The 26489-nt window shown below is 40.3% G+C and overlaps 1 protein-coding gene and 1 long non-coding RNA gene across 9 annotated transcripts in view; one reads left to right on the forward strand and one right to left on the reverse strand.

Moving 5' to 3' along the window:
* The first annotated feature begins 1138 nt into the window (after positions 1-1138).
* LOC134298751 (uncharacterized) lies at positions 1139-21828 on the forward strand. The gene is made up of 2 exons (XR_010005839.1): positions 1139-1275; positions 20633-21828. It is a non-coding gene; the product is annotated as an uncharacterized LOC134298751 (long non-coding RNA).
* eef1d (eukaryotic translation elongation factor 1 delta) overlaps positions 6860-26489 on the reverse strand; it is a 30212-nt gene continuing 10582 nt past the window's right edge. For 2 of the 8 annotated variants that reach the window (XM_062979924.1, XM_062979925.1), the window contains exons 2-10: positions 24701-25962; positions 23043-23166; positions 18733-18804; positions 13024-13095; positions 11877-11976; positions 10563-10663; positions 10058-10303; positions 8447-8641; positions 6860-6953 (exon numbers count right to left, since the gene is read on the reverse strand). In XM_062979924.1, coding sequence (XP_062835994.1) covers positions 6915-6953; positions 8447-8641; positions 10058-10303; positions 10563-10663; positions 11877-11976; positions 13024-13095; positions 18733-18804; positions 23043-23166; positions 24701-25962 — 2211 coding nt within the window. In that variant the 3' untranslated portion in view covers positions 6860-6914. Of the gene's footprint in view, positions 6954-8446; positions 8642-10057; positions 10304-10562; positions 10664-11876; positions 11977-13023; positions 13096-18732; positions 18805-23042; positions 23167-23300; positions 24157-24700; positions 25963-26489 lie in introns of those variants that run through there. The other 6 variants (XM_062979927.1, XM_062979926.1, XM_016997519.2 and 3 more) reach the window with 6 other exon arrangements.

A 26489-nucleotide genomic window follows, 5' to 3' on the forward strand; every position in this document is an offset into this window, starting at 1 on the left:
CGGCCACGCGTTGCTGTGGCGTTGTGTGGTGGTGTTGGTGAGAAATTGTTGAGGTTGTGGTGGTATTGAATGTCTGTTGTATGGTTGTCTTTATGTTTAGTATGCACACTGAAGTGGATTATATGGCAGTGTGGAGTCAAGATAATCCAGTTCAAAGCAGATAATATAAGATTCTAAATGGGTTATATAGATGTGGAAGGGCCTTGAGTCTACACTGCCATATAATCCAGTTCAAATCTGACAATGTGTGGAAGAGGCCTAAGTGAGGCCTAACTGCCTGTCCCCTGGGCTGAGTAGGTTGCTAGGAGACCAAGTGGGTGGAGCTTAGTCTTCAAACTGGCAGCAATTGGATAAAAACTATTATTCCTCTCCCTGTAATTAGGACTTTATTTTTCTTTTCCTTTTTGTTGTATCAACCTAGAGCCGTGAATGATGGGTTGTGTTGTCAAATTTTGAGGTTGGGGGGCCTGTAGTTTTGTTGTTTTGTCCGCTGCCCTGATGCCATCACTCTTTTATATATATAGATATTGAACTATACCACTATACTGTAATATATGTAATATATAACATATAATTAATATTATTATATGGTATTATCATTAGTATTATATTGTATAACATAATATTATTATCAATATTATATGTAAATACAATATATTATACTATTTAAAATGATATAAAAATATTATATTATAAAACTGAGGGCGGGGGCTAGGTAAATGACCTTGGAGGGCCACATCCGGCCCCCGGGCCTTAGTTTGGGGACCCCTGCCTTAAACCCAGCCCTGCCTCTTACTGTTAATATCTTCCAGCTGTTTCTGACCCTGGCAAGGTTTGCTCACAAAACCTTTGCCATGAATTACATGGAACTGCCTTTGGAGTTTATTGGAATATACTTAATGGCATTATTTATTTACTACATATTGATATGTAGTAATTAAATACTGTAGTAAATAAATACTTAAAAACTGTGGCATAGACACTGAGAACTGGGAAGCCCTGGCCCTTGAGCGCTCTAATTGGAGGTCAGCTGTGACCAGCAGTGCTGCGGAGTTCGAAGAGGCACGAACGGAGGGCTTAAGGGAGAAACGTGCCAAGAGGAAGGAGCATCAAGCTAACCCCGACCGGGACCGCCTTCCACCTGGAAACCGATGTCCTCAGTGCGGGAGAATATGCGGGTCAAGAATCGGTCTCTTCAGTCACCTAAGAACACACGCCCAAGATACCAAGGTTGGAAGACTATCGTCCTCGAACGACGAGGGATCGCCTAAGTAAGTAAGTAAGTACATATTAATATCCCGCTCTTCTCACTCAGAGCGGCTTACAAATCAAATGAACATACAATAGATTATTAGCATAGCACAATATAAGCATTCAATTACTATATTGTACTATAGCATTATAGGGTAACATTATTACGAATATACTTAATATATAATTAATATTACTATATTGTGTTATTAGTAGTATAATATTGTATTCCATTATAATATCAATATTATATGTACAGTAGAATCTCACTTATCCAAGCTAAACGGGCCGGCAGAAGCTTGGATAAGCGAATATCTTGGATAATAAGGAGGGATTAAGGAAAAGCCTATTAAACATCAAATTAGGTTATGATTTTACAAATTAAGCACCAAAACATCATGTTATACACCAAATTTGACAGAAAAAGTAGTTCAATACGCAGTAATGCTATGTAGTAATTACTGTATTTACGAATTTAGCACCAAAATATTACGATGTTTTGAAAACATTGACTATAAAAATGTGTTGGATAATCCAGAATGTTGGATAAGCGAGACTCTACTGTACTTAATTGCACTTTGTAACACGACTTAGGTTCCTGGGTGATCAATACCATTTCCTATTTGGTTCTGCTAGAAAAACAAGGGGGAAAGTTGATCAAACTGCAAAAGTTGAAAAAAGCTTTGTCTTTGCAGAAGGGACATCCCGCTATAGCACATTTTGTGAGTTTATTTATTTAGTAAAGGTAAAGGTTTTCCCCTGACGTTAAGTCCAGTCGTGACCAACTCTGGGGGTTGGTGCTCATCTCCTTTTCTAAGCCGAAGAGCCAGCGTTGTCCGTAGACACCTCCAAAGTCATGTGGCCACTGGCATGATTGCATGAAGCGCCATTACCTTCCCGCCGGAGCGGTACCTATTGATCTACTCACATGGGCATGTTTTCGAACTGCTAGGTTGGCAGGAGCTGGAGCTAACAGCGGGCACTCACTCCGCTCCCAGGATTTGAACCTGGGACCTTTCGGTCTGCAAGTTCAGCAGCTCAGCGCTTTAACACACTTTGCCACCGGGGCTCCTAAAATAGTGTATAACTACTAAAATAATTTATAAATATTAAAATAAATATAGCAGCCCTACTTTGTGGATTTCACTTATTGCAGGTGGTCCTGGAAGCTAACCCCAGCAATAAATGAGGGAACACTGTCTGTTCATGTTGTAAGCCACTCTGAATCCCCTGAGGGGTGAGAAGGGTGGGGTAGAAATGATGTAATAAATAAATAATAAATAAATAAGCCTATGAGGATGCCTGCCATAGATGCGGGCGAAACCTCAGGATAGAACATGCCAGACAGCCTGGAAAACTCACAGCAACTCAGAGATTCTAGCCATGAGAGCCTTCGACAGAACCTCTCTTGTTCATAACTTAGGGACTGTCTGTATTGCACTGTTAATCAGCAATTACCATCAGGATTTTTTTTCTAAGGGTTTGGCAGAATCTTTTTCTGTAATTTGAACCCCTTGCTCCATGTTCCAGCTTGTCAATATCTTCAGGGCGGCTGTGCCAAGGAGGGCAGCCCCTTTTTCTCTGCCTTTCTCCCCCCCAAACCAAGGCAGTGGTTGGAGCTCAGGGTTTATTGCATCCCGGAGTTAGAAGAGAACCCCAAGGGTCATCCATTCCAACCCTTTTTTGTCAGGCAGGAAGACCCGACAGCAGTTCTCCAGCCTCTGCTCAAATACATCTGCAGTTGGGAGACTCAACTAGCAACCATTCCATCTCAAATGTTTCCATCTTGAAAGTTCGCAGATTCATCGCACCTTGGAGTTGGGTTCCCCAGAGCCAACCAGTCCAATGTGTTTCCCCTTCCACACAGCTGAATAAAATCCCACATTTTCTGCTTTGAACTGGAATATATGGCAGTGCAAACTCCGATAAGTTTAAAGCAGATATTGTGGGATTTCCCCCCTTGATATACTGGTTTATATGACAGTGAAAAGGGCCTTTCTGGTGGGGAAAGTCACTCTCTTAGCCTCATAAAACTTCACAATAGTGATGCCATAAGTCATAAATGACGTGAAGGCTCACAGCAGGAGCAGGATGATAATGCATGCCCCTTGGACCCAAATGATCCCCATTTTTATCAGGCCAGGTCTTGGAACACTAGATTTCTCCTGGTGCTATTTTATTAGGGCAATAAAAGTGAGCAACCAGCCTGTTTAAACACCTCTTGAGGACACTCTCAGGCAACAGCATATTCAACTGTCAATCATTTCTATCCATCAGGATGTTCTTCCTAATGCTTAGGTGGAATCCCTTCTCCTGAAGTTTGAAACCATACACTCTCTGTTGAAGTGGGAATGATTGCATATAGAGTTGTTTAAATGTAATTGAGTTAGTGATGCAATGTGAGCTGGAGATTGCATCATGCACTGTCTGCTGTCCACTATGCGAGTGTGTAAAGAGTTAACTGTGTATTGCATCAGACAGCAGAGGTGGTTATAAATAGCTCCCTGTGTTATCTGTTAGCTCTCTGCCCTCTGTCTGTATATATCGTCTTGAGTTTTCCGTTTGTTAGTAAATCTTGTATAGAAAGCCAAACAGGCTTCAGCCTCTTTATTGGTGCCAGTGATTCTTCGTTGATCTGACACTCTCAACCCCAGAAAAACCCACAATAAGGTCACTACAAGACTGAAATGGCTTGAAGGCATATGAGACCAGCAAGGTGATAAAACATGCCTCTTGGACCCAAAGAACGCCCACGCTTGTAATTGCTCTTCACTTGTTTCAGGGATAGGAACGGAACAGTATGAAACTTATTTTATCACCAGAAAATATCTGGTTCGTTTAGCTGGGTCATTTCTTACCCAATTTCCAGCCACAGTGTGAATTGCTTAGGAATAAAAGTAGACCTTAATCGCAATCCCTGCCATGTTCAATTCCACTCCATCAGTCATTCATTACTCAAAAATCTTACTTAGCAATCGCAGGACACCACAAACATGCACCATGGAGCATCATCTTCAATGAATGAGACTTCTCTGTCATGTGGTTACTTCGAAGACAGAGTCTCAACCATTGTTCATACCTAATACACCAATTTTAAATCAGAGTTGGAAGTGACTCCCAGGCTTATCCAGTTCATCACTATTCTGCCATGAAAAAATCCATCTAAGCCCTGACTTTTTTTCTGGGATTATTTCCCCCAAAACAACCATTCACATTTGTCCAATTATCCCTGAAGATATCATCCTTGGAATGAATAGTTTACAATATTGTTGGTGTAATTTGGAATAAACTTTTAAAGATAACCTTTGGTGACACTATGAATGACACCTGAAATATCTCTAATTATCTGCTTCCATGCTCAAGTCTCACAAACTCAAGGTGGTGCAATGGGTTAAGCCCTTGTGCAGGCAGGACTGCTGGATGAGCTCCCGTCTGTCAGCTCCAGCTTCCCATGTGGGGACATGAGAGACACCTCCCACCGGATGGTAAAGCATCTGGGCGTCCCCTGGGCAACATCCTTGCAGAAGGGCAGAAATAACTTTCTTGATTCAGTTGATCAATTTCTCACAATGTTTCCCATTTTTCCTGCCTTCAAATTTACCAAACATTGTGTCTTTTGGGTTGCTGTGAGTTTTTTGGGCTGTATGGTCATATTCCAGTAGCATATTCTCCTGACGTTTCACCCACATCTATGGCAGGCATCCTCAGAGGTTGTGAGGTCTGTTGGAAACTAGGCAAGTATAAGGAAAGCCTTCGACAACACATTATGTCTTTTACTACCCTGTTTCCCCGAAAATAAGACATCCCTAGAAAATAAGACCTAGTAGAGGTTTTGCTGAATTGCTAAATATAAGGCCTCCCCTGAAAGTAAGACCTAGCAAAGGTTTTGTTTGGAAGCATGCCCAACAAACAGAACAACAGAGCATGCAGGATTGGTAACTGTACGTACCATAGAAATAATGGTAGTAACAAGAAATTCTTGATAGGATTCAGTTTGTCTGGTTATGCTGTACAGTATATCATAAATGTTCATTTCTTTTGTTCAACAATAAATGTGAATTCTTCTTCATGGAAAAATAAGACATCCCCTGAAAATAAGACCTAGTGCATCTTTGGGAGCAAAAATTAATGTAAGACACTGTCTTATTTTCAGAGAAACACGGTAGTGAATCATACTGTCTCATGCTATACCCTAGATTTGGTTTAGTCATATTTTGTCTAGTGAGACTTCAGGCTTAAGGTCATTCATTTGTCTTTTTAGAAGTCCACAGCATCCATAGAACTCTTCCCTGACATCACATTTCAAATACATTGATTTTCTTCCTATCTGTAACAGGCAACCATAACAGAGAAACTAGAAATATTGTGGCCTAGGTGATAATCGTTATAGATCTTTACACTTGAAAATCTTATCCAGTTCCTTTGTAGCTGCCTTTTCAAGTCTTAAAAGTCTTCTTCAATTTTCTTACCTAGTCATTATTTTGGTTAATGGCTGAGCCAAAGAACAGCAGAGCTTTCATGATTTCAATCTTCCTTATCTGCTTTATGTATCTCAAAGCTGGTAATCATTTTTCTTCTTATAATTCAGATACAACTCTGTTCTTTCACTTTGTTCCTTAATTTTTCTCAGTAGTTGTTCCAAGTCTTTACTGTTTTCTGCAAATCACAGGGTGCCCCTTGCTGATGTTCCACCTCCTGATTTTCACCCTAATCCTGCTTGCTGTATGTTTAAATATGCATATGCATTTGAAAAGGCAGAGTGAAAAAAATACAACCTGGTCTGACTCTCCTGTCAATGGAAAACTTATAGAATGACCCAAAGAAGTGATCTGAGCCAAGATGCTAGCGTTAACAACAAAGCTGCATATAAATACTTGTATCCATAGAAACCTGACTTCTTTAACTTAATCATTTCCAGGGTTGAATTATGGAAATACAAACTCTTACAAAGTCATCAGAATTTGTTTTTCAGTCCTTTCAACTGGAGGGAAAGTTTGTCAACCGAGCAAACTTCCAGGTCCTTCTCTGAAGGATTGTGCAATTCTTTTTTTCCCGAGTAGATGGTAGAGTGAGAGCTAAGCACTTTCACCTACTTTTAGTCACCTGTTAATGCTTCATCATCCTGGCTGAGTAGAAACCTAACATTTCTTTTGTGAAAAAATACTAGGAAAAAGTTTTGGCTTTAGCTCATTAGCTTTCCGGATCACAGTCCTGAAAGTATGGGCTAAGTTTCCTGCACTCGTAACTGGTAAAAATTTCCTTTTTCCTTTCTTATTCACATCTTTTCTATCATTTGCCCTTCACTAAAGCTTTTTGTTCAGCCACACTGGGATTTTTTTTTTCATTTTAACTTCTCTCTCTATTCTCTGTGTAATTATTCTTGTAGTAAGTCCTTCAAGAATTCTCATCCAAGCCCTGCTGCTTTTCCAATTAGTACAGGCATCTGCAGAATCCTACTAAAAGTAGGAGTTAAGACAGATATGGGCAAACTTTGGCCCTCCAGGTGTTTTGGACTTCAACTCCCACAATTGTGGGAGTTGAAGTCCAAAACACCTGGAGGGCCAAAGTTTGCCCATGCCTGGGTAAAGGAAACAGGCGTCACACATCATTGCCCTTCCAACTCTTGACCTTTTATTAACTTTAGAAAGTGTAAAGGTTTGCTGTTAGATCTTGTTGAAAGCAGCTATGTCAACACTCTGCACCTGAAAGACATAAGGGAGAAAAAGGCAAGTGAGGAAAGATCAGCTTTTACTTGCGGGGTGTTCCGAAGTCTAAAGCCTACTTCGAACAAGCTGGATTTACCGACCTATTGACTCAGTATTTACCAATAAGCTAATGGATTTACTATAGTTGAAGCTAACCAGCAAGATTTAGGTCTAATGGTATTAAGAAAGAGGAGATGTACTCCTTTAGCAAAGGACAAAGCCAGCAGCCTTGTTGAGGAATCCTTTTAAAACTGGTGTGGAAATCAAGAAGCTCTCCCAAATGGCACAGGACTACAATTCCCAGCAATTATGCACCCTCTGCCAAGATTCTACGCTTGGAAGGCAATCATACTAATATTATAATATATTGTATATACATATAATATTGATAATAATATTATAATTTAATACAATACAATAATAATAAACTATTATAATTGTATATTTATATTAATGTAATATTACTAATAATATTGCAATATAGTTGTATAGTACAATATAGTAATATATAATGCTTCTATAGTGATTATATTGTGCTATACTAATAATATAATATACTAGCTTTGCCCGGCCACGCGTTGCTGTGGCTTATGCTTTCAGAGTGTTGCTCTTTATTTACTGTCCTGATTTTAGAGATTATATTGCTCTGTATTATTATATCACAGTAATTATTACATATTATATTTATAATCTTATATTATCTGCTTAGAACTGGATTATATGAGGCCCCTTCTTCACAGCTGTATAAAATGCACACTGAGGTGGATTATATGGCAGTGTGGAGTCCAGATAATCCAGTTCAAGCAGATAATATAAGATTATAAATGGGTTATATAGATGTGTGGAAGGGCCTTGAGTCTACACTGCCATATAATCCAGTTCAAATCTGATAATCTGTATTTTATAGGCAGTGGGAAAGAGGCCTAAGTGAGGCCTAACTCTGCCTGTCCCTTGGGCTGAGTGGGTTGCTAGGAGACCAAGTGGGCAGAGATTAGCCTTCTAACTTGCAGCAATTGGATAAAAACAATTTTTCCTCTCCCTCTAATTAGGACTTAATTTTTGTTTTCTTTTTGTTGTATGAACGTAGTGGCATGGATGACAGGTTGTGCTGCCAAGTTTAGTGTTTCTGGGATGTGTAGTTTTGTTGTTTTGTCCTAGGCCGAAATTTCATTACCCTTTTATACATATAGATTATATTATTGTTGGGACGTGCAATTCAGTATCATCTGCAAAGCTGTATGGTTTTCAATTCTGTTTTAACATCATGACAACTACCTCCGAAATGTGCAAATGGAGTATTTGCTGAAATCTTAGAAAGCTAAAGGAACATTTGAGCAGGATGTTCCTCAAAACTAAGACAATTTCTGTGCAGCAAATGCTGCCTTCAGAGAGCCCCAGCAGAAGAAAAGTGACCCCCAGATCTGTCACAGTTGAACCAGACCGTTGAAGACACGCAACGTAGTGATCCAGGCACTTCCCAGGTGACTTACGTAGTCTTCGAACTTGGTGATCTCTTCCTCTAGGATATCTGTCCCCACTTTGTCGTCCTCCACCACACACTGGATCTGAAGCTTCTTGATTCCATAGCCCACTGGGACCAGTTTGGAGGCTCCCCAGACCAAGCCGTCCATCTGAACGGACCAGACACATTCTTCCATCTTGCCCATGTCCGTCTCATCATCCCACTGGAAAAAAGCAGAGAGGATAGGGTGAACAAGGAGCACAAATATCTTGCCGAAATACCCTAAAGGCATCTAATCCCATAAGTTACGCAGAATTGGCCCTGGTTAGTACTTAGATGGGAGACCACCAACAAATACCAACTGTTCTAGATCAGGCATGGGCAAACTTGGGCCCCTCTAGGTGTTTTGGACTTCAACTCCCAGCATTCCTAACAGCCTCAGGCCCCTTCCTTTTCCCCCTCAGCCGCTTAAGCGTAGTTAGAATTCTACAATTAACTAAGCCACATTTTATGACCATATAAAGCAGTAATTCTCAACCTGTGGGCCGTGATAACAAAAATCTGGTCCACAAAGCTCCTTCCTCTTCATTTATTTATTTTATTTCCGTTCCTTTCCACAGAGCTGACCATTGCATTGGATAGACCACATCAGTTCTAGATTTTTAAATTTGGTTTTATGTGGGCGAACAGATGGCGACTACTGGATGGCATATGTTTTGTATCAGAAAATGGAGCTGATGTGGTCTATCCAATGCAATTTTCTGAATCAGCACCCAAAATACCCAAACCAAATCTAAAGTTGACCAAAAATTGATTTGTAACCCTTTTGGTACTAATGTTGGAGAGTGATCCCGGTCAAAGTGGTCCCTGGTCAAAAAAAGATTGGGAACCACTGATATAAACTATACAAATAAGGGATGCTTATGTCCGTAATACACTGTTGTGTCAATCAAAGGGAAGACTAGTGAGCGCTGCTAGACACTGGCTATGATTCTTAGGGCAGCAAAGATCTATTCTTCAGGTGACTAAATTCTGCACTGAGTAATACTTTCTGCAAACATGCAATCTATACATTTTCACTTGCAATTATTATACTATGGTCAAGTCTTGGTTGTAGTCCCAACTACAATAGCCATGGCTGTAACAACAACTGAATGTGAAGCAACACATAGCTCTCACTAATTCAGTGAATTTACTCTTGCTTGGACTAACAATAGGATTCTAACCTCTATTTCTAATTTCCTTAATGAAGATCAGGGGGAGGAGAGGTGCAGGACAGGAACGAGACCCAGATATCAAACAATAAGGAAGAGCATTTTGTGAGCTGAACTGTAAAAGGACTTCACACAAAAATGTATAGTGGAGCTTCATATCTGCTGGGGTTTGGTTGCAGCCTGCCACCCCCCCCTCCCCCCAATACCAAACTCAGTCGCATTAAATACAATTATATACTTTATATAAAATAAACTTTTGTCTTTGGATTTTCAAAAATATCTTCAAGCCACAGGTGATAGAACCCCTAGATAAAGAATCCGTGGATTCAGAGGACTGACTGTACATGGACAAGTGAGAGAAAAGCCGGAAGTTCCACCCCAACAATGAGCCATTTATTTCCTGTCCTGATCAGAAACAAGCTTACTGGCTTGACATCCAAGAGAATGGAGGACTTGGCAATCAGGCCTGGCTTCTTGGATTTCTTCGCCGCGTACTCCTTTAGTCGTTCTTCCCGAATTCGGGCTGCTTCCTGGTCTTCTTCCTCCTCTTCACTTCCAAATAGGTCAATGTCGTCATCATCGTCTTCTTCCGCAATGGCCGAAGCAGAAGGCAGATTGACTTTGTTTGATGGCGCAGCCTGTGGTTCTACCTTCCTCATAGGGGTGACATGCTTCAAGGAGAAAATGAACAAATGAAACCCAATAATCAAGGGAAAGCAAAAGGAATTGCTAAAGAAAATGGGAGAAATATATTGGCCATGTATTTACGCACTATGAAGGACTTAAATAAAAACCTCCTTGCTAAACCTGGACGATCAATAAATCTCCTCTTAGGAGACCTATAATGCAGGCAGGGCCCTTAAGAATCTCAGCATGTTTGTTTATAAATGAATACAGTGCATCACATGTCAAATGCAAGAACAGCTTTACCTGTGTTGGTGGTGGTGGGGAAGGATGATGAGAAGAGGCTTTTTCAAGTACATTCAGGCGACATTCTAGTCTGGAGATGGCAAGCTGCAGGTCCACAACCACTGAGGACATGAAGGGGGAAAGATAAATAAGTGTGAATGAATGACAACATAGTAATATTTGGCTTTACTTCTGCCTAGACACTGCATTGTACTGTACTGTATGCTGGTATGGTGTAGTGTAGACTGCCGGGAAACCAGGGCTTGAATCCTTGCTTAGCCCAGAAACCCAAAGGTTGACTATAGGCAAGTCACACACTTTCCTCCTCAAAGAAGGCAATTACAAGCATCCTCTTAACAAATCTTCCCATGAAAAACTCATGGTAGGATTGCCTTAGTTTCTAAAAGTTAGGAACTATTTGGAGGCACTCAACAGTGGAGTCTTGTCTAGTTACTGTACCTTGGCCAAGTCATTTATAAAAATGGAGGATGCCGTTAATAAATCAGAAGAGTCTATGGCTTAGAACAGCTGTTGTGAAGGAAGTGGATAACTTCCTCACTTGTAAGGCTATATAATTAAATATTAAAATCAAAACCATCCCTGCCATCGTGCATTGGGCCCTTGCTATCTGCTGGGGTTTAGTTCAGGACCCACATGCTTTTTACTCTGTTGAAGCTCTGGTGTAGAGTTGATATATTATCTGCTCTGATTGTTATGTATTTTATATTGTGTATTTTATACTGCTGTATTTTATTGTATGTTGTTGGGCTTGGGCCCATGTGAGCCACCCTGAGTCCCCTCAGGGAGATGGATCGGGATATAAAACTAAAGTTATAAAGTTATTAACATCTGTTGATGTTCAAGTCTCATTTTATGCAGTGATGTGGTAAAACTGTGTCCCTTATATAAAATTGTAAAATTGGAGCTACCTTTTTTAAAACAAAAAAAAAATATTTTCAAGCCATGGATAGTTGAATCTGTGGGTACAGAATTCATGGATACGGAAGGCTGGATGTATTTTCAGCTTCCTTGTAGGACTGAGAAAGCAGAGAGGAAGAGAATCAACTCATTTGAAATGTGGTGTTGAGGGAGGGCTTTGTGAATCCCATGGATAGCTAAAAACACAAATAAATGGGTCCAAGAACCACTTTCAACAGAATGCAAAATAATTAAACTAAGGCACCCAGACTTCGACAACATCCAAGTTATATATGAATATCAGCCACAGGATGCCCTGTCTCCTCAAGCTGCAACCAATGTGTGAAATCTAGTTTTAAAAAAGAACACAAAGAATTCATCAGCACATTCAACCCACGGCCATGTTTTGCCACTCACCGCTGTGAAGGCTTTGGTTCTCTGCCTCCAGATTTGCAATCCTGGCGACCAGCTCCCCTTGGTCCCCAGCAGGTCCTGCGGAAGAAGAGCTGCTGGCACTCTGCAACGGAAAGCAGGAAGGAGGATGTGGATGAGAAAGCTGATGGTAATTTACAGACAAGAGATACACCTTTGAGACAAAACCAGAAGCAACAGGATGGAAACAAACAAGGGAGCAAATGGGTGAAAGCGTATTTAAGGAGACAGTTTGCGACAAATGCCTACAGCTTGGTAGCCTTATTTCCCATGAGCCCACATGGGCCTGGTGTGCCCTGGTTTGGTTTCCTCAGTTTCCTGAATTTTGGAGAAGTAATAAAATACAGAAGCAGTTGAATTACCTCAACTGTATGGCATCTTCAGCACTTTACAGGTAACATTCTATGTGGTCTGTATGCATTTTGATATGGATGTGTGTTGCACAGAAAAGGAACCTACCTCCTGCTTTGAAAAAAAAATGCCATCATAAATCATATTCTAAGAAAGGTGCCTTCTTCTTAACAGGACTAGAACAGACAAATTCTTCTTGAAACAGCAAGAGTATCTGTTCCCTAAAAACTGGAACCACACAACCACTATCACAAGTATAAGGACAAAAGTCCCAGTCCACTCTACACTGTATGGCAAACTGCTTGTAAATTTGAAAGTTTCCTTTCCTTTCAAGATGGCATTGGTTGTTCCAAGACAAAAGTCCGGACTAGCAAAAGCCTCTAAGCATCTCTCTCTCTGTGCCCTGTCTGGAACCAAATCACATTTATGCCACTTACAGAGAGAAGTGTGTGTGAAGTCTTTCTTGTTGCTTGAATGGCATAGATTTCTTAGTCAAAGAACTTTCTCTCTCGGTGAGGAAAGTTTTGTTCTCTACTTGAGACACAATGCTTAAAAGGTGCCTGAACATCACCAAATAGATTGATTTAATAAACTCAGGTGCACAACTGAATAGATGAAGGGTGCAAATTTTGCAAAGCAGCTTGAGGACAGGACTGGGAACAGGAGGAAAGGCTTGGGGGTGAGCACAAGCGCTCGCTCGCAGGCGGATCCTAACAGACAGACAAAATAGGCCAACGTGCGACACTGACCCGCCACCTCCCCACAACCACAAGCGACTTACAGTCGCGCGACCTGAGTGCTTCTTGCGTCGAACAGGAGGGGCTTCAGAAGTATTGTGCAAAACTGTCTTGAGCTGCAAGGGGCAAGAGCAATTTTGGGGGGTAAAAAAAAGAGTACTCTGTTTACATGGATTCACTCATGCAGCGCTGCACAGGCAAGCACGGTACTTAAGCCTACATGCAGGGAAACATGCTGAAGTGAAGAAAAGCTTAAGAAGAAGAATCTGATGTGGGTAAGATAGTAATAAGAGCATATATTGCAAATAGTCGTTGTAGCTCTAAAGTTCAGTTTTCTCAACTGGAGCAAGATCAACCCTGGGCTAATGCAACTGAGATCGGACAGCAAATCACACCATTCTAGGTAAAAGTGAATGAGCCACACTTGACAGGTGAGGTTCTATGTGTTGGAAGCAGAGACACGTTGACACTTCTATGGGGAGAAACTAGAGACAGAATGAACTTAGTGGTGCAGGACTGCTGTCTTGTTGTCACCTCTGTTTCCTAGATCTAAGTAGCTCAAAGTGTTTTTGTGTCATGTTTGTAAGGGTCACTTCTCCCTTTTCTCATGTCTTTAGTGTTTTATTACCCTTTGATAGAGCAAAAAGCAGCACATGCTTCTCTGCCTCAAGATGCCTTACACACAGACAAGAGGTTCAGCATTAGGGACTCTTCTACCAAAGTTAGATAATTTACTTATGTGTATTTCTTTTAAATGAGACGTATTACCCGTAACAACCTTACCAGAGTAGTCTGCATATTTTCTCTCCTGTTTCCTACCATAAGCTCATATATAGCACTGGCTATAGGATACTCTACACTGCTATGGATGCAAAATATTCCTAGACTATACTCAGCTATTTTTGTAACTTTCAATAGAGCCATTGAGTCAGAAAATCAAAGCTGAAAGAGACACCAAGACCATCCAACCCAACCCCATTCTAGCAAACAGGAATCTATAACCAAAGCCTTCCCAAATGATGGCCATCCAGCCTATTTCAGAACCTCCAGAGAAGGAAGTTTTTCCTACTGTTTAGGTGGACTCTTTTCCTGTACTCCTGCCATAGTAAATGTCATCTGCCTAGACCTAACTGCCAGCAACATTTTGCTTTCAGAACAGCCTATATCACTCAAGGCACAAACCCATGGCTAGAGAAATCCAGTACATACATACTGAAAACGGCGCAAGAGTCTGACAACTACAAAACCAAAGCTCCAAGTTAACATATGCCTTGACCAGTGAGCAGAAGACAGGTCGGGAAGCAAGGGTGGGAATAAACAATCTCTTGAAATTGAGGGGAGAAGAGGGTCCTACAAAGTTTTGCAGGAAATCTGGAATCAAGATAGGGAATGAAATCACCAAATTTGCAAATGCTGCTGCTTGTTTAAACCAGAGGATGCAGCAAGTTCCTAAAGTGCTTCTTGAGGTTTTTATTTAAATCTCAGCAAACTATCTGGCAATCTGTGCCAAAACCCACTACAGTACTTGACAAATACTGCATGTCATGATGAAAATCTCACCTCTTTCAGTCTCTTGTTTGGGAGTTATTTAATAAACCTGTATTGTATGTATTTAAATAGCTTAAGTCAGAGCTTCTAAAAGTATGGGTCAAGGCTCAAAATGGGGTTGCCATAACTGTATGTTGGGGTCGCCTTCCTTTCTTTCCTATACGTGCAGGTTTCTATCTACAATTTCTTTGTTTTCACTACTCGACATTTTGCAACTACCTCTGCAATTCTTTAATTATTACAATAATTTCACCAACATTTCCAATTCTCATTGAGCCTGCTTGGTTTAAACATACTGTATCAGGGATTCATAACCAGAAGATGTCCTTCCTTGAAAACAAACAAGCAAACAACCTGTTAGCGATGGCGTGGAAATTTTCTCTTTTTCTGACTTACAGTTGCAACACTGTAAGTGGTAATGCTGACTGGGCAGTTTAGCTAGTATTATAAAAATGTAATTTTCCCAATATCTGGAAAGTACCATTAGGTCAAAGTTGCCACATTTATTGCATTCTTCTTTTGGAAAATCCTTTTAAGGGAGACTGACCTGTTGCAGCTTGAACACTGGGAACATGACAACAATGTCAGTCGGTTCTAAAACAAATTGTGTCAAAGAGATTCTGGAAGATTTTCTCATTCTCAAGCAGAATGAGAATGCCAGCTCTACAAATAACATTAAAAACAGTGCAATGGAGATCAGAGTACAATGGAAGACAGAAAAACAACAACAGAATTTGCTATGAAAACTAAAAAGCACGCACCATCTATTTTTTGAAACACAGTGCCACAAGAGTTACCATGTCATTTGCCCACAGCTTTAAAAAAATCTATCAAAAGTTTATTGCAAGATGACAGACATCCAGCAGCCTTAGGGTCAATTAGAGGAAAACCTCAAATCTCCAATTGTGAACAGCTTGCTACATACACTGGCCATTTACACAAAGACTTTATGGTTGGAAAGTAACAGGCTCATCTTTGTGGAAATTTTTAAAACAGAAGTTGGCTGGGCCTCTGCTTTAGCTGTGATTTTCCTCTGTTGGCAGGGGAGATCTACGGGGTTCCTTCCAGGTCTACAATTCTGTGATTCTACGCAAATGAAGTTGCAGTTCAATAATTAAGGCAAAGTCAAGCAAAAGATGAGGGCAAGGATGCCTCCTAGTGTTGCTTACAGAGCTTTGAGTCAACCAACCAGGTGCTTATAAGAACAAGAATACTAAAAAGGAAGAGAGAAGAATGACTAATTGTTCCTAATCTCCAACTTAACATTCAGTTAAGATCAAACTGCCAGACTAATTATTTTAGATGTGCCTGCTGAAGGCAAGTTTGGGCGGGATGCTGATTTTACTATGAAACACACACTACAAGTAAATAACTTCAGGCAATGTTTTAAAAGATGTTTATGCAGTTGAAAAAAATTACACAGACATTTGGAAAGCAGATCCCCTAAGGAAACACTCTCTTCCTTCTTCAGTCACAGAGAATCTAATTTTCAGCTCAAACCTGCCATGAGATGTGATAATCATTTCACATGACAATTCAGCTATATTTATGCGTCAACGAAGATTTTTCTTCGTGTCAGGAGCGACTTGAGAAACTGCAAGTCGCTTCTGGTGTGAGAGAATTGGCCATCTGCAAGGGCGTTGCCCAGGGGACGCCCGGATGTTTTGATGTTTTTTGCTTAAAAAACAAACAGCAGTTTCTGGATTTTCAACCGATCAACCTCTGTGTCAGAAAATTTGGAGACAACAGATAAGATTCCTTCTTGGTACAAATCTCCAACACTGAACCATGACACTGCAGCAAAGTGAGCATTCCTGTCTAATTTCTTCAACACCATAGCTAGCAACCTGTTATTTAATTTATATTGTACTTTCTTCTCCTAATGGAGTCCGAGGAAGCTTACACAGAGCCATGAGTTAGGATGCTATAAGTTAAACTTACACCATCATAATTCAACCATTCCACAAATTGCTCCCTTGAGTAGAAAAGGTCCATTCAATTCCCTCTTGAATTTGCACATTGTTTGCTGGACTGCAAAAACCTGAGCAGAAATGAAATAAAGCCAAACCAGTATTGCAAACATAGCCCTCTTTTAAATGCAACTATGCATGTGGATAGTTACTGACCAACAATTAAACTGATACAATAGATTTCTCCAGAACAAAATGAACCTTTTGAAAAGGCACTCTATTGCAAGACAGGACACAGACAGCCATTCAACAGGAAAAAGAACTTACTAAACAAAGTCTGTAGTTTCCTCTTTCATTATTCCCTATATTGTCTTATTATAGAACTGCAGTGATCAATAAAAGAATAACTGTCAACTGCAACTTTTCCAGGCGCTTTTGGACAGGTTATTTACTCGTAATGTTTCCTCTTAATAGCTAACTAGCACAAGTATGACACAAAGATGCTATTAAGTCAAAACAATATATAAGAATACACACACATCATACATACTCGAGTACAGAGTTTTTCAGCCCTTTTTAGGGCTGAAAAAGCCCCCTTGGCTTATACTCGAGTGAGGGTCCTGGCCGGCTTATATTCGGGTCTGTTTATATTCAAGTATATAGGTAATCAATAGTTGGACAGTCTTACCTTAAATTACAGTTTTGTATAAATATTCAAAATATTTAACCTATTGATGCCTCAATTAATATAATTTTATTGGTATCTATTTTTATTTTTGAAATTTACCAGTAGCTGCTGCATTTCCCACCCTCATCTTATACTTTCTTATACGTCAATAAGTTTTCCTAGATTTTCGTGGTAAAATTAGGTGCCTCGGCTTATATTTGGGTTGGCTTATACTTGAGTAGATACAGTATATATAAGCCAGCAAAAACCAGACCTCAAAAAAAAAATGGAACACTACATAAAACAAGTTCATCATATTTTACATTTTGAGCAATCTGCTCAAGTAAATCAATGTTCAAGATACATGTTCCCAGTTCCTAAACTACATTCACATTCATTGATGACTGGGGACATTATCTGATAACCTGCCTTACTTGGCTCGGTTTTAAGCTCATGTTGTATGTATGACTTCACTGTAGTGTCCTACTAGTTTACAGCCTCCTGTTCTGCTGTTCTTGCTGATCAGAGATTTCTGGGCAAGGAAGGCCAGGTGCCTGTTAATTATTATTTGCCTCTTCTTTGGCAAGACATAAAAGCTCACAGAGTTGTATGACTCTCAACAGCAGTTAAGTTTGGGTACACATAATCTCTCTCACTTACTGAATTTTTATGTACCGAAATGTCTAGTGCTAGTTATGAACTTATATCCTAGCAGAAGTGTTCTGACATGAAAGAAGCAAGGAAGAAGTACAGCCAAATGCACGTTGAAGTGACACTGGTACAATATGACAGGACTACTGCAGAACCTGCCTTGAAGCAACAAAAACAGTCTCTTAGATGCTTAAGCAACAGCGGATGATTTAATATCTGAACTGAATATTCTAAAAAACAGATGAGAAGAGTCTCCCAAGAAATAAGACATGAGCAGGTGATCTGGTTCCCTCCAGATAATTTGGACTATCTCATCCTTGACTACTGGCCAAACTGCCTGGGGCTTTTGAGGGTTGTGTCCAAAATATCAGGAGTGCACAAAGATCAAAGATGCCTGCCACACGATGAAGAACATACTCCTCCTCACAAAACAATGTTAATTCTTTTTTTTAAAAGTCCTCTTTCCTAAGCAATTGTTTGTAGGACAGCCTAACAAATGAAGTAGCACAATGATGCATTTCAATTGCTGGAGCTAAGCTGGAATTAACATGGAGAGATACCACAGAAGAAATCAGTTCAGGGTCCTTGGAGTAAATGCAAATGATTGTTAAAAAAATACAGATCTAACTCGAGTTGACTGCAGGAACATCTAGAGTTCATATTTATAGCTAAACCAACCCAATTCTCCTTATATAGAATGGGAAACAATCACACCTTTACACATTTAAAATTACTCTGCAAAACTGGAAGTTGTTACACAGGTCTCCACCAAAGAAAATACCACTATCATGACCAAAGTCATTCCACTGCATTCAGCCCCTTGCTAATTTATGGTTAAAAAAAGCAACAAACACACACAGAAACTATGGGGAAATCAATCACAGGTCGGGGGGGGGGGGGGAGATGTGTGAGATATGCCATAGCTAGGAAAAATGAATGCAGTTAGCCAGCTGGTGGGAGAGCGCCCAGGTACTCACTCCGGCCAGCGACTTCTGGATATTCTCCCTGGCTCTGGCAATGTCGCGGAGGATCGTGCTGGCTCCGTTCTCCTGCAAACAGTGCAGAAAGAACCAAGTGTATTTTTTAAAAAGACACATACAGATACAGGAGACATTACTGAGGTGGATCACATAAAGGGAAGGGGAATGTTTAACTGTGCCCAACAGTTAGCCATGAAAAGAGGTCACAAGCAAGAAAAGTCATATATTGAATACAGTGGCTGTGCTGCCTGCAGCCCTAGCCAAACATGTTTACTGTATTTTAAAATGACATATCAACAAGAGGAGATCCAGGCATGCAGCACTGGGAAACTCCAATAATCCATCCTCCTCTGCCTCACAGATAGGTGCAACTATCTGCATAATAACCAGTCCTATTCACATCCATGCTTTCTTCAGATGGAACACATGCAAACTCTGTACTACTAGCAAAATTATTTCCCCCCATGTACTTTGTTTTGATGTATCTTCAAGTCAGTTCCAACTTATGTAGATCTTATGGCAAACATATGGGTTTCTTGGCAGGTTTTGTCCAGAGAGGACTGCCTTTGACTTCCTCTGAGGCTGACTAAGTATGATTTTTGCAGGGTTTCTATGGACGAGAGAGATTTGAATCCTGCTCTCCAGAGAATTAATCCAATGCTCAAACCACTACACCATGCTGTCTCTCTTACATACTGTGCTATCAGCCTTGAATGAAAGTATACAAAGCTGAAAAATGAAACACACTTTTAGTCAAATTCTGTCAGACACAGCAATATCAGGATCTAGTTGCCCAAATGATGAATAAAGAGTACATGTCATTATTCTGCGCAATGTTCTATTTAGGAGACTGCACACTGGTCCTTCAAGCCATGATTCTTACGACATGCGAATGTATTTGACCATGATATGATTTGTATTTTTTAGTATAACAAATGTTATATCCCTAAAATAAATGTATTCTGCACTATGAAGTGCAGTATTCACATGACCCCCTTACAGAATTCTCTAGAACAGCTATTCCCAAACTGTGTTTCATGGAACCCTAGGGTTCTGCAAGAGCATCATAGGGGTTCCTCAACAAGGTCTTTAAAACCCTTTATTAAAAGCATTTTAAAAGCCTGTGTCAGAGTACGAAATTCAGTGTAGATTTCCAAATCTACTACATTATACAAAACACCCAATGAACAGGAGATGAAAGGAGAAAGAATCTGTGGATTCACAATGCTTAGACACAAATCAGGGACAGAGTTGGGTTTCCACAGAGAAAAAAGTCTTATGAAGTGTTCCATGACTGGAAAAGTTTGGGAACCGCTGCTCTAGGAACTTGACCAGTTTTATCATGATACACCCGCCCACTCCCTCTGTATTACACCCTGCCTATCTTTCATACAAAGTGAAAACAGTTTCTCAATCAGCTCTCTGGAGAAGTGTAACTGAAGGATAGCTTTATTAATATTGTTTACACAAATCTACCCGTTTGTCCAGCCAATGAAGGACAGAAATTTCTGTACAATCATAAAAATTTCAGGAACCCACTACATACCAATAGTGAAAACCGCATTAAGGAAACCCTGTTCTTAGGTGGATGTCGCCAAGCTTATGCCAGAAAGGAAGGAAAGAGCAATGGCATGTGGCATATTAACATCCAAGAGGAGCACTGCCTGGTGGATCCTGAAGATATAGTATCTCATGATAAACAGTTGATAAAACAAGAATCCTTTATTTAAAATGTCTGCACTGGAAAGCACCAGTTTAATTAATACTGGCTTGCACCAACATCTCTTTAAACAGGCCAATTTTGTTTCCAGGATGGAGGCCAATGAGCACGATTATACAATATGTTTGATGAACAATTTCTTTTCTTTGACTTTCTTTATTAAATAACATTTTTCAGGAGCCTGAGCCAGTCTGTGACTTGAAGACACCTAAGTTCTTCTTCGTTGCTGGAAGTAAAATGGAATACTTCTCTTATGCTCTATCTCTCTAAAAGATCCCATTGCTTCTCAGAGGACAATCCTTCTTTTCACAAAACATTTAAGTGGAACGGGAAACACTGAACATAGTGAGAGGAGTCCAGCCACTACTGTTCAGGCATTAAATAGTAAGCTCTGCAGCCTCACATTTAAATCAGAAGCCTTTTTGCATTTTTACATTCCAAGCTTAGAGGTTTTAGTCACTATTTACACACTTTTTAACCCGGGGAAAGGCATAATGGTCAGACATTCTGGTGACTCAGGGGCATGCTCCATGCAGGAAACCATTCAATGGTTTCAAAACTGAACCGTTGTTTTCCAGCCTAGATTTTGCTGGACCATTAGTTTCAACATAGGCTAATTTGGAGACTATATGATTGCTATTCATAAGGAGAGCCGCCCCCCTTTTCTGAGCTTTGATGGAAGCAAATGAAAATATTGCTTTTGAAACAAGCTTCTTGATGAAAATAAAAAGAACAGTGTGCGAGCATGTGCATTACCAATCTTTTTCATCTTCATGCATTTCCATCTGTCTCCTGTTTTTAATAGGACATTACATAACAAATAATTTTTACTGTTTAGTCAAGCTGCTGTTCTGAAACAAGGCTTGTGAATAATGTCAGACATGGATGTGGGAAGTCTTCTGTCAACACTTCCCCCTTTACTGAAAAAGAGGCGCTATGTTGTTGTCCAGCATATGTTCGATAGTGGAGCCAAATAATGCTTCTCCTTTGTGCTTATTAGTTTTCTGTCACTTTATGTGTGAAAAATTGATATTAACTTTTGTCTCTGTTTGCCTATGTAAATATGGCTTATGTTACTTATACTGAAAGTTTCTTCTGTAATTTTTTCCCTTGCAAAACATTAGCATTTTAGGGAAAAATAGAAATTTTAATGTTTAATATGTATTAATTTTTAATTTATTTTAGCTTATGTTTTGTATGTGTTATTAAGGCATTAAATAATTGCCATATGTTAGCTGCCTTGAATCCCCTTTGGGGTAGAGAAAGGTGGGGTATAAATAAGGTAAAAAAATAATAAATAAATGTAGCATATGATACTTTATCCAGTGCCTTTGTTCATGAACAACCAAGTTATTAAATATAATGTATGTTTACATTTTTTTCCACTTCTTCCGTCCTTTCAGGTCACTTTTAGTAAGTGGGGCCACAATAATTTTCCTGATATCTTTCATTTATCAAGAGGAACAGAACACAGGAACAAATATCTGCAATGACTTATTTCTTTAAAAGTTTAGCTATTACCACTGAATACAACTATACAAGATGAGTTTCTTATACATAATTACACTCCGGCCAGCACTCCTAAAATTCTTTTTAAATTGTAAGCCTCCTCGAGCCCCAAGTTTCAAAAAAGGGTAGGATACAAACAAATAAATAATTGGTTTATCAAGAATAAACCTAAAGAACACAAAATTCCAAATATAAACGGGATTTAGAAAGGCAATAAGCTGAAAATACCTTAGAATGATTTTTCCTTAAACTGGAAACTATACCTTGTTAGGAAACATTACAACTCTCCAGAAGAAGTGACTCAGAAGTGATTGGGATTGATTACATGAAGAAGCCATATAAAATTGTCATAATACATTGGAGGCAGGTACATTTTGTTCCTCCATGTTGTGGACTAACAATGACTTCTTTTCCAGAATATAGGTTATGCCTCAGGACAACTGGTAAAGCCTCTAACAGTGTAGATCATATAGAATGCAAGGATAGGTTTACCCCAGTCTTTCCTTATCCTCCTTTCCTCTGGTGCTATCATTTAAGTTATAAGAATGCAGATAGGAATGTTCCAATTTTATTACATTGGCCCAGTTCACTTCTAAAAAGACTGAGAAGCTCCTCTCTGTTCAAACATACCACAGACAGAAGACCTCTGTACCTTCGATGCTCTGGTGTCTTGGGACATAATTCAAGAGAACTGAATGTTTGACATCTCACTGAATGCCCCATAACCTCAAAAGTAGCCTGATGGCTTAAAAAGTGGCAATTGGCAAAGGTATACTTGCACAAATTCTGAAAACCTATATGGGATAGTAAGGGCACTATTTTGCAGTTCCTAAGGCCACCAGCCAGTTATTGACATATGCCAGTAGTTACTAGCAACTAAATGGCAAGTGGTATAGGAAGTGTGCACATCTTGATCTCTGGTCCTGTTCCTGGGCCTCCCTATGCTCAGAAGTGGTTGGGTTGAGATTCAGTCTGGACAAGCATGCAGGTAGAACCTCCACTGCCCTGCTACTTAGGTTAGAAGCACTGTGGCTTGCAAAAGAGCCTGTTGCTGAAGCCACAGGAGGTAGCATCTTACCTGCTGGCCAGAAGAGCCGCAAGCTGGACCGTTCATCTGTTCATAGTATTTCTTCTCAGCATCATCATATTTGAACTTATCGAACCAGATCTTCTCATGCATGAGGAAGTTGGCAGCCATTTTTCTGCAAAGAGAGAAGGGCCAAATAAATACAGAGGAATAATTAAGCACAGTAACTAGAGCAAGGTCAGACAAACAAGGTTTCCCTCCCTCCTCCCTTTTGGGCCACTTCCGGTAACAGCTGGTTGGGCCTCTTACATCACCGCAGGGGGAAAGGTGTTTGTAAATGGGATTGGTAACATGCTGCTCCTTCACTTAGCTCTGAGGCTCTCTTTTTCCATCACAGAATAAAATAAGCTAGTGCCCTTTTCAATTACTTTAAACCAATCTCAGACAAACACTGGCTATCTGACAAACTACACACTCCATAATGCAACCGTTAAGTTACAAGGATTTGTCATAAAGAATCTGATTGTTCTCAGAGACAAGGTTTCTCTGACACTTTCTACTCCTTCCTAAAAATGAGACACACACAAACCCACCAATTCCAGAAGGGAGTACTGTCACCAAGTCTAGGGACAGCATGTCACAAGTGATCTTGCATAACTAAGTATACAACAAAGGTTATGGAAGCATTCCAATCTTACTCTGCCAAGAAAAACAGTATTCTCTTGCTTGGTATAATGCAAAATCAAGATGCAGAGTGAATTTCAGGGTGAACAGCAAAAGAAACGTAAGACAATCCTCGCCCCACCCAATCCCTGACCTTCATTCTGGCACATGATGGTTGGTGGTAAAGCAAGCAAATGAAAACCACAAGATCTTTGTGGAGCAAACCTCTGGGTCTAAGAAAGGAAGGCCAGACACCTATAAACTTGTTGCAGAAGGAGCATGTAGTGTTTTCTTTCACAAGCTTGGAAATGGGTGACACAGAATGCAGCAGATGACTATCTGGTTGCTTTGAATCAAGAGGATGAAAGGGTTCATCACATAAAAGAACCGAATAGAACAAAAGGAGAGCCTGACATGGAGCACCAACTTTTGCAATATGCTGCTAAAAAAATTAAATTAGGAAAAAAACAGCACAGAGTAAAAGAAAACAAGCAAATATAAGGAAGAGCTGAATGGGTTTCATTCATTCACATAAAACTCAGATCCTTACAATTTATCCAACACTAGCAAAACATACATATCACTTGAAAAACCACAATGAAAACATAATATCCTTTACTTAAGAACCACTTCTGAGTAAACTTTTTCTAGAAATAACAAAGAACTTTTTGTGACAACTAGGGGCACATTAACAGGCAGGATACTGCCTAAATAGAACAGTGCTAATCCTTTGAAACAAGCAAACAAACCTAAAGATAATACTGTTTTAACAAGCTTTCCTAAAGTTTGTGCCATAAAACATATCCTTCAGAAACAATGTGTTTTTTAACATGAAGTGGTATTAAGGACCTAATGGTAATCAAGAAAGCTAAATTAATGAAAGGCTCTCTCTATTCTCATCCTGATAAAGAATACAAAAACATGGGCTTATAATTCTGACTTGCTGGCTTGCTTCTATAATGGAAATACACACACACACACAGAAACTTCCACCTCTTTCTGGCCCATTAGGTTTGAGAATTTACCCCAGAACAAATTTTTCCTACTTAATATTAGACTCTGGTTCACTCGAAGCCTTGGTAGCATCTTGTAGCGGCTCTCCTAGCATCGTTCCGGATATTCTGGTGCTCGCTTGCTCACTTGCCAGCTCTGAAGCTTTGGAGGCATAGTACTGCGCTTCAGCATTATCGTATGTGGGTTTGCTGAACCACGGAGACTCGCTGTCCTTGTGCATGAAGTACCAGGTAGCTGAGGAGAGGGAAGGATTTTGAGGCATAGTAGAAGAGGTGGCTGTGCTCCCCCTTTTGTTTCCTGTCTGCTTCCCTACATTACGGCTCCTTTTGTCTTTACGGGATCTCTTCGAAGACTCGGGCCCTTCACGCTCCTGTACCCTCACCTTTCCCGGAGGATGCCCATCAAACATGTTTGTATAGAAGCATCTTTCTGCATCATCGTAGATCGGCTTCTCCAGCCACACTTCTGAGACCAAGGCTTGCAAACTGGACACCTGTGGTTTCCCATTCACTGTCTGGTTTGTAGCATCAGAGAGATTTGGAGCAACAAAGAAAGTGCTAGGTTGAGCCACATCATCCATGGACTGGGCTGGCGTTGAAGGTGTAGGCAAGCCGGTTGCGTAGCCTTCGTCGGGTGTTTTCTGTCCGATGCTGCTTTGCGACGACACAGAAGGAAGCTCTAGGAAGTGTGGCAAAGCCAGTGTCTGGCATCCTTTGACAAACATCTCCTCAGCTTCGTCAAAGTTGAACTTATTGACCCAAATGTCCTGAATAATATGGTGACAGGCCATCAGACTGCCATGATTGCAATGTAAGATAGCTAGGGTTTTCTGTGGCTCATCAATGCCTTGGATAAACTCTGCTTCTGACCAAGGGACCAAAGCAGACTGTCCAGCAAGTGGCTTCTCAGGAGGTTCTTGTGGAAAAGCTTCAGCCAGCTTCTTCCCATAGGTAACTTCCGCCTGATCGTACAGAGGTTTGTTGAACCACACACGGTCAGCTAGCAACCCAGCCAGGACAAAATCTACTTTTAACTCTGACGGCTTGGCTTTGGGTGAGAACTTCCTTTTCTTCTGCTTCCTCTTATTTCCTGCCCTTGGCAGCTCTTCTTTCAGCTCTTCCTCACCGGTCTCTTCATGGCAAAACCCATTCACCGCCACCACCTCTTGGTGTGTTCCCGCAGCAGCGGCTGCTAGAGTTGCTTCTCGTTCATAATGGAGCCTCTCCGCCTCGTCGTATAAGTGCTTGTCCACCCAAAATTTCTCTGTCGCATAAAGCAGCTTTCGTGTCCTCATCTTTCAAACAGGAGGCAGCATTAAGAAACAAGCACAATACAGATGCAGAAATAATTAAGACATACGAATGACATGAAGTAGGTATTAGCCACTTCAAGACCCCAGGTTTTCTCAATTACGTCTATTCACAGCCCTGTTCAAATTAGCAAGCTTAGAACCTAGGAGTTTTGTGTTTTGCACCAGTGTGGTTATTGTTTTGCAAACTACAGCAAAGAAGTTGTAATTTCCCACTGCCTAGTACATTAAAACTACTTTGCTGCAATTGCTTAATGAGGAAAAATCTAAAGAACTGTCACCATAGAATTCAATTAGCACTATACTTTGTGAAAGCAGACTATAGTAAGTTCAATAAGAAAATCTGAATTGTGGCTTGGACTTCCTATCATAATCCAAGTTGGTCCAAATTAGAGAAAACCCACAGAAGACACAGCTACACGGTAGAATTAATGCAATTTGACACCACTTTGACAACAACGGCTCAATGCTACTGAATCATGGGTGTTATAGCTTTACAAGGTTTTTGGCCT

The sequence above is a fragment of the Anolis carolinensis genome, chromosome 4 (genome assembly GCF_035594765.1).
Source record: "Anolis carolinensis isolate JA03-04 chromosome 4, rAnoCar3.1.pri, whole genome shotgun sequence".
NCBI classification, from domain to species: Eukaryota; Metazoa; Chordata; class Lepidosauria; order Squamata; family Dactyloidae; genus Anolis; species Anolis carolinensis.